Source organism: Anomalospiza imberbis, chromosome 1 (genome assembly GCF_031753505.1).
Source record: "Anomalospiza imberbis isolate Cuckoo-Finch-1a 21T00152 chromosome 1, ASM3175350v1, whole genome shotgun sequence".
NCBI classification, from domain to species: Eukaryota; Metazoa; Chordata; class Aves; order Passeriformes; family Viduidae; genus Anomalospiza; species Anomalospiza imberbis.
The window spans coordinates 56315653-56331452 of NC_089681.1; the positions used below are offsets into that span (position 1 = coordinate 56315653).

At 36.7% G+C, this 15800-nt stretch overlaps 1 protein-coding gene across 3 annotated transcripts in view; it reads left to right on the forward strand.

Moving 5' to 3' along the window:
- DOK6 (docking protein 6) overlaps positions 1-15800 on the forward strand; it is a 249157-nt gene that overhangs the window by 90644 nt on the left and 142713 nt on the right. For all 3 annotated transcript variants that reach the window (XM_068193335.1, XM_068193315.1, XM_068193326.1), the window contains exon 2: positions 2531-2638. In XM_068193335.1, coding sequence (XP_068049436.1) covers positions 2531-2638 — 108 coding nt within the window. The remainder of the gene's footprint in view (positions 1-2530; positions 2639-15800) is intronic.

Below are 15800 nucleotides of genomic sequence, written 5' to 3' on the forward strand. Positions count from 1 at the left end.
GTAGGCCAGGGATAAAAGAGTATCTCACAGTTCGTGAATAATTGAGTAGGCTTCTGTATAACAATGAGGTGCCTTATGAAAGGCAAATGTTTGTTTGCTGTGTGCTCACATCTGCACCTATTTATTCATATTTATAGGTAAATTCATATGCTAATGCTTTTCCAAGCACTAAGATACAAAGTGTCTGTTGGCATAATAAGGTAAAATGCTGCTGAAATGCAATGGAACTGTACATGTTTATACCAGCTTTAAAATTACGTTGCAAAAAATAAAATCCAAATGCAAGGATGTATCTTGGCATGAGTACATAGACTATCAGGAGTCCTCTTTGGGCCGTTTCATTCTTCAGCTCTCTCCTCCTCTTAAAGGTCTGGAAAAAACAGATGCCAATAAATTGAAGCAGTTACGATCTAAAGGACAAACTTATGTTTCTCTCCTCTTGCTATTCAGTGTTCTCTAAAAGCCAAGGCTGTTCATTCCTGCAGTCTGTATGCTGAAGCCTTTGAATTCATCTCAATTCTGAAATGTGTGAGAAGGCCTGATGAGAAGCATCCTTAAAGATAACTAGCATTGAGCCCTGGTATTTGATGGTAGTTCCCAGTAATAAGGAGGTCAAACTCTTCCTCTAGAATTTCATCAGCTTATCTGCAAAACCTCAAAGTCACTTTCACCCTGTCTCAAATTGATATCCAGTGAGAAAAAGACTGAAGCCATCATTCGTCTGAACCTGCTCATTTGTCATTAAAGGAAGTGCTTTGGAGTATGCATTAGATGACCTTTGATCTAGAAAATGTTCTCATCCTCACAGGGAGAGGTCTGACTCCATCTCTGTGATGTCTAGTTTGCCTTTTATAGGAATATTTCTAACGTACTGGATCTAATTGATACTTCTCATTGCAGCAAAATATGACTGCCATATATACATTTATAAAAATATATTTTAAAAACCACAAACAAACAAAGAAAAAACCCCAAAAACCCTCCACCAACCATTGAAAAGCTTCTGTTAGTCAACACAAATTATCGGTTTCATTGTCACCAGCTGTCAAAAATTCAGGTCATCTGTAAAATGCAGATTCCATGGCTATGCTAAAACCCACATGAAAATGATGACTTGGGTTGGTCTGGCTTTTCTACAGAGAATTTTTTGAGGACTATGAGACATTAAAGGCATATAATGAAAATAAGGAAATTGAGAAAACATTTGAAATTAAGATAGTGGGTTTTACTTTGATAAAGAACTTCCTAGGAAAAGACTCTCCTCAAAGGACAAGAAATGGACTGAAACTACACATAGACTAAAAAAAACACCCAAGATCCCAGAAGAGACAGAAGTATTATTAAAAGTGACACTTTTATTAAATAAATAAATATGTCCCTTTCAGACAGTTGTTGCTGCTGTTTTTTAGTAAGGTCAAAATAGTGTGAATATTCTATATCTTTGTGTGTGGAGCTTTTCACATCACAAAATTGTGTTGAGCTAATATGTTTAATCAAGAAATAACTGTGGGAGCAGTCCTGTAGTTTTGGTAAAGTCAAGTTGCAACACTGCCAAGATGTTATTTGAAGAAAGTACTATCTAATAAAGATGGTTTATGATGTCCCAAAGTGTAATGTCATTTTTTTTTTCAGGAAATATGATATTGTCTTTGCTTTCCCTCAGGATAGGTGAAGTAATTTCTGAGATAGAAAGCACAGTTGTACAGTTGCCACTTTACAACCTTAGTAAAAAAAGCCTAAAAGTTCTACACTTTGTAAGACGTATACTTGCAGAGGATTTAATGATGTACTATGTTTTCTTCTAAAAGTCTTCATAATTAAACATATTGATACTGTAGCCCAATGGTAGACTTCTAAAAGAAAACACTTTGATAACATTCATCTTAGATAGTGGCAACAGGATAATGTCAGTAATATTATGTCATAATGTGGTTACTTAAGCTTAATTATTTTAAGCACTACATTAAGCTACTACACTACATTTTCCTCTTGTATTCAGTTTAGACAGCAGACTAAGGGGAAAACTCTGCCTGCTCTAGTTTCTTTGGGTTTTTTAATTATTTATTTTTTTGGTAATGGGAGGTATGGTTGATCCAAATTTAGTAGTACTGTATTTCTTGTGCTGTGTCATTAAGTTTTGTAGAATTTGTACTGAATTAAAGCTCTTCACGTATGGCCAGTGGACTCATTGAGTAGTATTGGGTTTGGGTCTTTTTTCAATGTATCCTTGAATTAATAACATAAAATTCCACATGGTATTGCTTATAGAGCTGTCCAAGTACTGGTAAGAAGAATGAAGTTAACTGCTGTCATAGATTATAAAATGAGATTGATATCTAATCTCTTACTTGCATAACACAGTCTAGAGGATTATCGTTAATCAGCTTCTCTTTGAACTGCAAATTTTACTCTTAAAGTGAAACACTGTCATTTCAAAATTTCTTCCTAAGTCAATTCTGTAACTGAATACATTTGTAATACTATACACCTTTAAAGAAAAAATAATAGCATTCATTGATTTTGTTCACAGATTTTTAGGCGTTGTTGGTTGGTTTTCAAGAAGGCTTCCAGTAAAGGACCCAGGAGGCTAGAAAAGTTTCCAGATGAGAAGGCAGCATATTTCAGGAACTTCCACAAGGTAAGTCATGCCTTTCTCTGAAGAAGTGAACTGAAGCATTGCCTGTTTAATACTCTTCCTTGGGAGGAGTGTGTTCTTGCTCTGTCTGGTTTGCAAACAATACAATGAAAGCCTTGCTGAAAACCTAATCTTGGCAATAAAGCAGAGATAAATATCTATAAGTCGCAGTGATGCAGGTGAGATATCACACTGGGTTTTTTTTCCAGATGAGCACAAAACCCTCAATGTATTTGAAACAATAGAATGATGTTTTTTTAGTTAAACACTCGTAGTTTGAAAATGTGTAAAATTGGCTGCCTATTCAAATGTTTAATCAATAGTGGCAAGCTAAGTATTACACAAATTCTGAAACTGCTAAATGCCTCATTTGTAATGGTGACACTCTTCAAATGTGTAAAGTTCTTCCCAGAACTCAAGATTTACAAGCTCTGTCAACAAAAAGATTTTTAGCAGTAAAAAGTCAGGATTCACTGAATGAGATACTCACTGCTTTCTCTATCACTCACACTTCTGTGATGGGAAACAAGATATTTGAGCATGAGTTCTTCTTTCTGTCTCATACATTACTGTTTATCAGACCCCCAAAGTCTGTCAGTAGACTTCATGTTGCCTAATCCTAAAACAGGGTGGGAGTCTGTGCTTGTACTATTGTCTTCTATCAAGTCACTGTTAGCTTTATGACATATCAATGTTAGATATTCCATAAAACCTGTCAAGTTGAAACACAATGACTTAACCAAGGGCCATGCAGCAAGCAGTGAAAAAGTGTGAATGTAATCCTAGATCTCTTGAAGGCAGGTGTGATGTTTTCACCATAAAACTACAAATTGGCCTTTAAGTTCCAGTAGCCAGACTGCTCTAGCATGGCTTCCCCTGTGGGGACACAAGTCCTGACAATTAACCATCTCCAGCGTGAGCTCTTCTCTCCATGTGCCCACAGGCCAGCATCCTGCTCCAACATGAGCTTCTGATGAAGCCACAGCTCTTTTGCAAGGCTTTGGGGAAGTTTTTTGTGTTATTTTCTTTTCATTCTCTTTTGAGCCTGTTATGCCTATAGCATATTTAATGTGTTAAAGGATTCAGAAAGACTTTATATGTTGCCTGTCAACTGTCATCATTGTAGAAAAATAATATGAAATGCAGGAATTGTTTGAGAAGCTAAGAAAATATTGTTGATACTGATGCAGCTGCATGCTTTAGTACTGATGGAAGTCACCATTTGCAAATGGAAAGGAGGGGTGTTACTCTATCTCATTTTTCCCCTCTTTTTGCCCTCTGTGAGGGTAGGAAGAAAAGAGAAAGAAATGGATACTATTTCCTATTTAAAAGGATAATGTGTTTCTGGCTGTAGAGAAAGAGGAATTGTATCTCTTCACTTGGATTATATCCATTTTTCAAATAAAGCCATGAAATCATTTCTGAAGGTATATTATCACAAAATAGAAACCGAGACTCTTATTTTCTGGCTTGATTTTTTTTCCCGAGGATATTTTATTATTTCACAGTGAATATTCTCCTCAATTACCTCCATTCTGATAAATAAAATAGTGGTGAAGTAGATGTGCATGAGTTGTGAATAGTCAAGTGTGACAATTGAGGAAACAGTGCAGGTTGTTGCAGGATCAAATATAGTTATTTGATTGTTGGTGTTGGATGAAAATACCCTGATTTTCTTTCTTTCTTTTCTAGAGCTCTTTATTCGTTGATTATATTTTGAAGTTGTTCAAAATGCATATTTATCTCTAGTCAGTGCAAACTATTAGCCCTGTCTTGAAATTCTCCATTTCCTTTCTCACTCACAAAATATAAAGAGGGCATATGGTATGAAAAGTTGAAGATTAACTCTGAGAATCAATGAAAAAAAAAATTAAATATTGAAGAACTGATATTTGGTACTTATAAAGAAAGATTAAAATAGAAGTTGCAAGCCAGACTCCTTATGAAAGGAGAACATGCATAAAGGGACAAAATGCTCTGTTTACTTGCTATTGTTTATATAAGACTATATATATCAACCCTGAGACCCTTTTCCCTATACAAATTTATTTGTAAGTATTAGAAGAGGTTGGTGTAGAGGGGTACTCAGAATGCACTGTGTTTCTCTAGCAACTTATCGTGGCTTTTACCCACCACAGCCTCAGGCAGCAGGAACGCCCGGCTAGAGCTGCCCTTGCAGAGACCGTGGCTGCCACGTGGACGGACGCTCCAGGGCTATGGCGTTTGCCTCCCTGCTAGTGCTGAGCGCTCCGGCGTGGGTACGCAGCTTTGGTAGCTTCACGCTGAGAGGAAACAAAGGGACGAGAGAGGCACACTTTGCCAGCGAGGCAGAGAACTTTTATTTCCCGCGTGGTCACAGCGGTGGTCAGAGCGGTTGTTCCCAGCGCGGTGCAAGGCAAAATGGCCCTGAACACAGACTTGCATTAGATTAAATACGGGGTGGGCGGACAAGGGTGGAAAACCCCCTCGCCCCATAGGGACAGACAACAGGGGAGTGACAGAGAACATAACAACCTATGGGAACATTATAGAGGTGGGTACAGTGTTCTGGGACAAATGGGAATGCAAAGGTGGGGTGACTGACACAGAACTTTCTGTGAGGAAGCAGGGAGTAGTTACAAGATTGGTTACAAGATTGGCATGTAAGAGCTCGGGTGGTACACAGCTTGGGGCAAACCATTGTGAGAGGAAAATAGGGGTACAGAGAACCAACCTAACAAACATTTATTAAAATCCCTAACTAAACCAACCCAAACTACAACATCTTATGTCCTTCAGACTTTCACATCAGTCTAGGTTACCTTGGGAGAAAGCCTAGGAGTAGCACAGAGTTAGATTGTATTGAGCAAATTTTTAGCTTTCTTATGCAGTGATATAGAAGAAAATTTTACATCTCAAGTGGAAATATACCAAAAATTAATATCTTTGATTTGTCTGTGTTCAAATCAATATTCAGGACAAACCCTGATGTAAATAACTCTGATGTAAGTAACTGATGTAAGTACCCTGATGTAAGTAACTCATCAGAGCATGTCACTTTTCTCTACAGAAAACCCCAATGTGAAAGTGTTAATTTCTACTTTCTTTCTTTCTTGCACATTTGCTTTATGCTCTGGGATCTTTGGCAAGGTTTTTGATCCTGATGGGTCAGAATTTATTCTGGTTAGTTGCTCTTCAAGATCTACTTTGCTCTTTCTAATTCTGCTTTAACAATTAATTAGCCAACTGTGTAATGCTTTTTCTAGTTCATTTGGGTACAGTCCAGGTTTGATCTCCCATTTCTAGTAATCTTCATGTTGATTTGCTGCAATGCTCCTGAAAGCCACTTCTAATGGATTACAGGCACTGGTACTGCCTGGTCAGTATGTCTGCAAAGCATGAAAAATTCACTTTTTATATAGCATATATGAATTTATATAGTTATTTTTGTTAATCTTCTATTACAGAAGTAAGAAATCTTTTTTTTTATTTTTGTTTTCTTTTAAGTTGGTAAAGTTATGGTGGCTGTTTTTGGTCTTTTCTGGCAATGCAGGGGTGGCTACCAAGAACATACCCACCCTTGGCATGGATGAAGAGCTATTGCTATTTTGTCCCCTCTTTGGAGGGAGCAATGGGAGTCAATACAGCTGTTCTGCACAACCTCCACAATGAATATTCAAGGGAAAACAGAACAGCAAAGCTATAAACTTACCTGAGCAAGACTGCAATGGTCTAAATTTACAGTAATGAGAAGTTTTAATTTGATACCAGAAACTGCAAGGAGCAGATGAGGTCACGTTTTGGCTAATGAATGTAATATGCACTGTTGCTGTTAGGAGGCACTTGTCTAGGACTGAGGGCATTACTGTTATTTATAGTAAGACAATTACTAGGAAAAAAACCAACACCAAAGCATTGCACAACAGCAATTTACAGAATTATAGAATAGCAAATAAACCCATACATAGCCTGGATACTGGGATGGAGGGGGGAGGGGAATAAATTTTCTAAAGAGGACAGCTTTTTTTACTCATTAATGACTATTTTTTAGCATATGTAAACCAGAAAATCTCTATGTGTAATTGTTTTAGCTTTGTGTTACCAGTTCTGGGTTTTTTCCTTTGTTTAGCCCCTTCTATAAATCATATTGCCCAGTACACAAGTTCATTACGTAAGTATAGGAGATATACAGTCATCTTGGTAAATTACTTTAAAGAGGAATTTCATTTGAGCCTGATTTCTAGCTCTGGTGTGGGTATGCGAGGAGGGGGACAGTAGACATATCTTTCTGTTATAAACTTGATCATAGGTACTTCAGATCCAGCTACACAGAGACCAGAGTTACTTAACAGCCCAAATGCCACTTAAGGATGATATAGCTGAATTACTAAAGGTAGTCCTTAAATACCAAAATGGGTATCAACAAATAAGGATTCTTCCATTCCTTGTAAAATATCCAGTTCCATTCATGCATGCTTCTTCTTCACTTATAAGCTAAATGACCTTCACATGAAGTGAAGGTGTTGGGGGTTGGGTCTGTCCCTGACAAGATATAGCTGTCTTGGAGCAAGACAAGCTTGAATCTGTCAGTGCTAGTGTGATTACCCTTCAAATAAATAAATAGCTGACATCTGGCATAGAGATCAAGACTTACTGATTTAATCCCCCCAGTATGAGAGATTGTTCTGTTAAGATTGTGTAAACAACAGCTATCTCCAAGGTTTTCAGTTTTAAGTTAGCAAGATTAAAGTAGCATAAGATTTTTAGTTTTATGCTGTTTTTCCTGTCATTATGTTCAATTATGATGTGCTTTATATAAATCTGCAAATGCAAAAGGAAATAAATTGCAAAACATTTTAGCAACAATTTCTGATAGTCAAAAATGTGTATGGGACAGATGGTGTTAAGCACATTATATAATATGTGTCCACAAAAATAGATAATAATCAAGAAAAAGAACAGCAGTAGCCTTCTAACTGTAGTTTACTGGATTAAATTTGTGACCAGGACCTCACAATGGTAGATACCTTACAATTTTATTTCATAGCTTGATTGTCCTGAAGAAACTTGTGGAATGCAATCCCAGTGATTTACAGCAAGTTCTTGTACCAGCTGCAGCAGCATCTCTAACACTTCTTGGCATTAAGGACTCCTGAGCGCATGTGCGCACAAGCGCAAACCCGGACAGTCTTGTTTGGTAGGAGGAAGGAGGGAACTTGTCCCTTCTTTGTATGCAGGAACAATAAGATATTTATTCTTCTACAGCACAGTTCCTAGTCTCTAATTGAGATGACCTTAAAACATTAGGTGCTTATTCAGGATAAGTGAATTCCTGATAACTTTGAAAAACACTGAGTTTTGCCACAGTCGTATATGTGCTAGCTCCCACAATTCTCAAATGTAATTACAGCCCTGACATGAAAAATAAAAATACTTATATATGATAGCACTATGATAATCATAACCATAAGAACTTCTCTTTCATTATTTCCACTTAGTTGCCTTTGAGTTGTTCTGGTTTGTTGTTTTCCTTCATGTTCTCTAGCCATTGCCAAGTTGCCTACATAAAGATTCTTATTGCTAAAGAAATGTGAACTAGCCTACTTTTATTCTAGTTTAGCCCAAGAGTTCTGCTTTACTGTGGAGTATTTCAGATTCCTATGTTGCTCATGTTCACTACAGAGCAGAAGTTGTGCTAATTTCCTTATATACTTCTATAATCTGGCATGTTGCTATTATTTCTCATGATATTGCATGGTGTCTCAGCTGTAAAGGTGTTCTTAAAAAGAAAGGTGGACAGGCATCAAAATGTAAGTGTTCAGCCTAATTCTTGTGCTTTTTATGATAAGATATATTAAGACACTTGATTTGCTTCTAAATTTAAATATTATTTGAATTCCCCTTCTTCAGTTTTTTTTTCTTGGCATAATTGTTATGCTGTCTTTTTTCACAATCTCAAATTAAAACCTGCCTGGTTTTGCTCTGTTGACCATTCTGCTTCTACTATTTGTTAGTTGATCTGTAGTTCCTCAATAAGTCTTTATTTTCTCATCTGATTAAATTCACTCAAAAATTCGTATTTGATGAAAGCTAAACAGGAATACCTTATGAAGATCTGGTCACATTCACAGATGTTGTTTGCTTTGAAAACCATCCCAGATTTAGAACACTTTTTCCTTTCCCTCTTCTCCCCTTATTAAATATGGTAATTTTTTGTTTTCCAGAACTTCTTTCAAAAAATTCAAAATAATGATCTCAGTGTAGTATTTTCTAATGAACCCAACGTGTGTGTGTGACTATGTTAGTTTTGAATAATATATTTTAAGTTTTTATCTGCAAATAAATTAGGACTTTAACAATTAGTTTTTGTAATTCTTTGCTCTCTGAGGTTGAAAGAGGTGCCCAAATGTACTTTGTGTGGTGTTTACATCCCTATTTTGCCAAGTCTTCCACAACAGAGGTAACTAAATATTCCTGAAAACTATAACCTTATTTTTCCTCATTTTGACATGTAATTATCTTCAAATATTTGTTTACATCACTTTCAAGTTATATCTTGTAGCAAAATCATGTGGCTGGTTTGGGAAGGTTATGAAGGACATTTCTTCCATAGGCTGCTATTACGCAGCCAATGAAATGAAAATGAACCCTATTTAAGTGAATAACTGTTAGCAAAATAGCTACAGTTCTGTCACCAAACAAAAAGATTTGCAGTAATTATCAGATGCCTCTTAAAATATAGAAGTATTTGAACATGGTTGTTCAAAGCAAGCACTCTGTGTACCAGAAAGGAAATTGCAGGAATAATTGGAGCTGTGCTGGTAATAAAGCCATTAATAGAGTCTGAGCACATCAAAGGGCAGCATACAAACAAATAAAACAAAATCTTTTTTGACAAAGCTTGTTTCAAGGCAATAACATCTTCTTTCCTTAACCATGTAATGAAGAAATCTGCAAGTTTAGCACGCTGACAGGACCTTGAAATCCTACAAATATGGACCTAAAATGCATAAGTGATCATATGAGTCCCTGTATCCATTCATCCATCTAAACCTTTAAGTCACAATGTTTTAATTTGAAGTGTAAATTCACAGGTTAAATAAGTGTCAATGTGTGGTGTTGCATTCCTCAAATGTGGCATCACTGGCTGAATCTAAATATCAAGGAAGGAAATAACATTAGGAAAATTAAAGATAATCTTTACTTGTAACACAAAGCAACACCAAGGCCTATTAGTGGTGGTTTTTATATGAAGATCCACGTACAGTTTAGTACAGAATATTCGTAGTAATAGTTGAGTGTGTATGTACAGTTTTGCAGCAAAAGGAACACTGCTCTTACAAATCAGCTGTTTAAGTAGAAGAATATATTCCCATTATATTAAGTATTAAAAGAAGCTGGAAGACTAAACCTTTTTCATAGAAAAAGTAATACTGGGTAGGGGAGTAATGTTTAAATGTTTCAGCAGGAGGAGAAAATATATAATGAAAAAAAAATATATACAATGTAAAACTAAATGTAAAATGTCTTTGGACCACGGAGCAATTCGGGACCTCTGGAGCCCATCTAGTTCAATCCCTTGCTCAAAGCAGCGTCAGTCAGATCACATTGCTCATGGCCATGTCCAGTTGTGTTTTGAATATCTCCAAGACTGGAAGCTGGATATATGACCTCTAGAAGGATAAACCAGGAGTCCTGCAGCTGCTGCCTGATAACTAAAGCAGTAGAAGAAGCTGGGAACTAATTGTCTGGAGAGCAGCTCTGCTGCAAAGGCCCCAAGGATCCCATTGGGCAGTGAGCTGAGCTGAGCCAGCTGTGTCGCAGCAATGAAGGCAAACTGTGTCCTGGAAAGCCTCAGGAGGAGGATGGGCAGCAGCATGAGGACTCAGCCTGCAAGGCTTCTCTTTATTGAGCCAGATCTGTAATATTGTCTCTGATTCTGGTCCCCTCATTGCTCTGTTCAAGACAGGAAAAAAACTCCAGAGAGTGTCAGTGAGGAAGCTGGAGGTTGGAGGACCTGAGGCAAGACTCCAGGAGCTAGATATACACTAGAGAGGAAAGAAGGCGTGTGGGCAACTAATCACCGCCTTCCAATTTTGATAGTGTGGCTGAGGTGTTCTCAAGGATCCTCAGGGGAAGGAAAAGAGGCAATGGACAGAGGTTGTTTCAGGGGAAATCAGCTTGATATAAGGAATTAAAAAAAAAATAGCCAACTGATGCTTACAACTAAAGGTGAGAGCAGGCTAAGCAGAGAGGTCAGTATTTCCTCAGTGGAAATCTTGAAGATCTAGCTTGGCAAGGCCTTTTGTAACCTAATTGAAGAGACTGCTTTCAAGGTGGACCAGATGATCTCCAGGGTTTCCATCCAACACAGAGTTTTCTGTGAACTATGAAGTTTATGTTGCTAAAGTTGCTACTATAGCTCTTGGTATATCTCTGTGCTGCATGCGTTGTGTCAAACTGGTTTTGCCCTCTCCTGAGTATATTTCAGTGGTGGAAAAAATATACTTAATCTTCCTAGTGTCTCTTAAAACAGTCTCAGGAGAACTTTTCTTTGACTGCTCTAGTGTTATTGCTTTATAGTAGAGGATATGATGGTCTGTGTGTCAGTTATGTATATTCTGGTTTTGCCATGGAAACCTAGCCGTGTTTTGGCAAAGTTCAAAGTCTTGTGAACTTGTATTTTGTTCATATTTTTTGGAAGCACTTCTGACTTTGACAGCTAAAATGTTTCATGTCATCTGTGAAACTTTGAATATGATGGAAATTCAGATTATTTTCTCTCTTTAGTAATGGAATATGTTTCCCCCAGTTCATTCAGGGCTAAAGACCGCTATTCATTGTAAGAACTGCTTACCATTTTTATAGACTAGTACAGGGACAAGTGTTTGAGGTGAGATCATGGAACCATTCTCTGTATGTATCTCCTCTGGCACTTGGTCACATGGAAAGGAGAATGGTTGAATTAAAACTTAAGAGAAGAAATAGACCAAATGTTAGAGCGTGGGAGAAAAAGAAAAGAATAAATGTTCTGGCACTCTATGAAGCACCTTATCCTTTGGAAAGCTGTGAGAGACTCCAAGGTCAATGGAAAGCTGGCTGCTCAAATAATTGCTATGAGAAATGCTGAAGCGAAGAATGGGATGGGGAGATTTTGAAGAAAATATGTGTTACTAAAAGCAATAAACCTATTTTAATTGACTGTACAAAGCCAGGGAGACTGGTGCAGAGATAACAATCTCAAAAATGAGAGGGAGGTGAGCAAGCAAGCAAAGAGCATGGACATGGTCTGTCACTTCAGTTCGACTATACCTAGTAAAAAAATTCTATGCAGCAGGGCAGGTGCACATTAACAGAAAGCAAGGAGAGATTGTTCAGGTTTTTACACCCAAGTAAATTGCTCTCCAATAACGCTACCTCATTTGTTCCAGCAGCTGGGAGATATTCACTTCTCAGACATGGCCCAGGAGAGGCCAGTTCCAAAATAAGAAGAGCATGTGTTTGGAAGAGAGGGTTTCAGTAGCAGAGACCCTGATGAAGCTGAGGGATAGGAACTTAAGAGGGGAGAGACTGGAATTGAGGTATCTGAAGCAGGTCCTTATTGGTCCTTGGGGGAGAAATCAAGAAAAAGAAATGAGCTAGAATATAAAACAGCTGGGCTTGCTGTGGAGATTTGCACTAACTAAACTCCCCTTTTTAATGCAAGTGAAAAGTGAAATCTGGATGTCTCAAATTCAAATCAAAAGTTTAAAAGATATTTTTTTTTACTTTATTTTGCTTTCACCATGCAATTCTTTGTTTCTTCCCTGCCAATATAATCCACACATCTCAGAAGCAAGGAAGGTATAAAACAAAATTATTATTTGTGAAACTACCTGTGTGAAATATGCTTGTGTGATGACCAGTACAGAAAAACCTTGAGAAGTCAGGTCATACCATTAAGTCAGAAAAGCATTATGAATTTATGACAGTCAAACAAATTTATAAAGCCTCTACTTAGCAGAATGGTATTCACCATTTATTCTGACTGTGGTGAAAAATAGTTATGGAAAATCAAATGCAATCATATATTTATGACAATGTATATCATAATAAGTGTAGAATACGTACCAATAAACATAAAGATATTTATTTGTCATAAGATACAGGGTAGGAAGGCCGTAAATCAGACCGAGTGGGGCCCACTGCCATATACAACAGGAAAATGGTAAACTAGACCTGTGGAACTAACAGTCAAATATTGAGGTCTTCCTTTCCCAGCCTTCAGCCCTTGACTCTGCATTTGTGTTTTTTCCAATATTTTATGCATCTGTTTTCACTATTCAAGTGTAGAAAGTAGGTATACTACATAAATAATAAAAGTTCATGATGAAAGTTAAAGACCTAATTATCTAGACTGCAGTTTACAACACTAGTAAAAAATACGTTATGTGAGGATTTTTTTTTTCCTAATGACAACATTTTCCCTTGAAGCTACTCTGAATTATGTGTCTGTGTTGCTGGGGAATGTTTACCATATTGCTGTGGAAATGGGAAGAGGCGTGGACCCTTCTGCAGTCACTATAAAAGGAAGCAGACAGGTACAAACAGAAGGTTATGGTGTATGAGTGAGGGCCAACAGATTTTTCTCAGTAATTTGTTTTCTCTTAATAAAGGGAGATGAAATATAATAAGTCTTATGAGTACTAAATTTCATTTAAGGTTATGGTTTACTTGGAGTAAGGGAAGCTTTGCAATGTAAATAAAGAGCAATTTATTATGAAAATTAGCACAAAACTATCTAATTTTTACTTCTTCATAGAGGGAAATTTGAAATTCAAATCACTGGCTGATGAAGGTTATTAAAAATGCATTAGAGTTGAAAATGTAGCTGTATGTAATTGTCATAATAGATACTCAAAATTAATTTATCCCAAATGACAATTAAGCTAAAAGAATTTTCAAATTATCAGCTAACAAACTTCAGTTAATATTAGAAACAAATAAAATGAAAACATTTCAAAAAGTTTGTAAAAAATCAAAACTATTTTAAAATAATCCTAAAAAAATGATTAAATTTCTATTTAGAATTATTCCTTTTCTTCTCATGCAAATTACTTCACTCTTGCAATTTTCTTTTACCTCAGTTTCTCTCTATCACACTTTTCTCTCTTTCACATTTTTCTCTCAGAGAAGTCTGGGCCACTTTGAGTGTATGTGTACACACACGTGCACAGACATGGGCTGAATTTAGATTAAATTAAACTCACTCATTTTCCTTCTATACCTGGTATTTTTTCATCTAGTTTGTGTATTTTTCTGATGAAGGATCTCATAGGTAGACTGGTGCTATTAATACTTCCTCGAGAATATCTGAAATGGCTCTAATATATATGTTTATATTTAAGAACAGCACCTAATATATATGTTTATATTTAAGAACAGCACCAAAATGCCAATTTTGGCATTGTTGGCTTGGGATGGGAGTTATTTTTATAGACACCAAGGCATATTTACAAATTTTAAAAATCAGCAGAGGGGAAAGTTTTTCTAAATAATAATACTTTTGTGATGGTATGTAAGTACTAATGTTTTTAGAAACAGACAGGCCAGGAAATGTCAGCTAGTGGATATGTCTGTGGTTGTGCTTGTAGATGTACACACATGGGCTTGCACCACTTGCTGCTATCCATGGCCAGGAGTGGGTCTGAGCCCCCAGCTGAGTCCTGTGCTTGTATTTCTCTTCTTGATATTTCTCCCCTTTGGCATAAGGTGAGAAAGGCAAGAATAAGGAATGCAAAGAAAAAGATGGGTCTTTTCCCTGCTAATGTAATTTGTTTTTTTCTGAATATACCACTTGATAGTTCAGCAGAAACTCAGCATTTTAGAGGTCCTTAAAATCTGCATCATGAGTTTATTCTCAGCTGTGATATTTTTCCCCTGCGAGTGTTATGTTAGAGGTAAGCCAGCCTTTGTCACCTGCTTCTGACCCCAGCCTCCCCCATGGTTTCAAGATCTGGCTAAAGGAAGCTAAAGCTGAAATTAAAGGCTTTCACATATTGAAACAGATAGGAAGAGGAATTACACCTGGGGCTCAGCCACTGCTGTCAGTACAGCACAAATACAGGCATAATAATTTCTGTGCGTTGGAAACCTGCGGTTACTTGGATCCTCTAACACTCCTGACCCAGTTTGTCAATGCAGTGAAAGATTTCATGGTTAGGATTTTAACTTGCAGTTCAGCAGGAAGAATTATATATACACATAACTTACTGCATTCAAGTGATTACTGTGTGTAAGTGATTTGTTTTCAAATTTAGTCTATGTTAATAAACATTTTTAATTGAGCTGATCTAACAAGATAATTTTGGAAACTAATGCAAGTCAGCTGACTTAAGTAAACCGAGAGGAAAATTTAAAGGAAGTTTTGAAAAAGTATGTTTCTCCTTGTCTTTCCACTCAAAGACCAGTAACATATTCTTTTTAATTAACCAATACCTTTGGGTCAAAAATAGAACAGATCTGGACTATCATGTACTTTGAGATTGTTAAAAGTGAAAACTCTGAAAACTGGAAACGGTTTCTAACTGTCCAGTGTATTTTAGTCACCTACAAGGATATTAACACTCATCTAATGATCTAGTGTTCATAGTGAAATATTGCATGAATATGATTTGCATGCCTACTAACTCTAGCAGGAAGTTTGATACTTGAAAGCATTTTTTTTAAATTGCAGCTGAAATGTGAAAGGATAATTGTGAAACCTATTTTATTTCAGTTGTGAATCATCTTCCCCCTCTGCCATCTCTCTCTAGCATGATGTTATTTTTCAAGTGTGCACCTGGGTTGCAAATTAGAAAATTTGTGTTGTTTTAGTATTAAGGCATTAGTTTATATTTTCTTAAGACTCACTTTTACAGAAGGCTGTATTTTTTCCCTTTTTTTTTTAATGCATGCACAGTAGCCTGGTATTCAGATTGCTTTTCAAAAAGAAAGGTTAGATTGGAAAACATAATTCAAAAGATCTTTAGGATAGCAAGGAAATGAGATTGAGGAGAACTGGGATTTTTGTTCTGCCAATGTCTGGCTGTACAATTACCCCATGAAGTGTGAATGCATTTTTTACAGTATGTATTTAAAAATCCTGATTAAAATGTTTGTTAAGGGAGCAAGAGCATGTGCACATGAACTGATCAGATTTTAACTC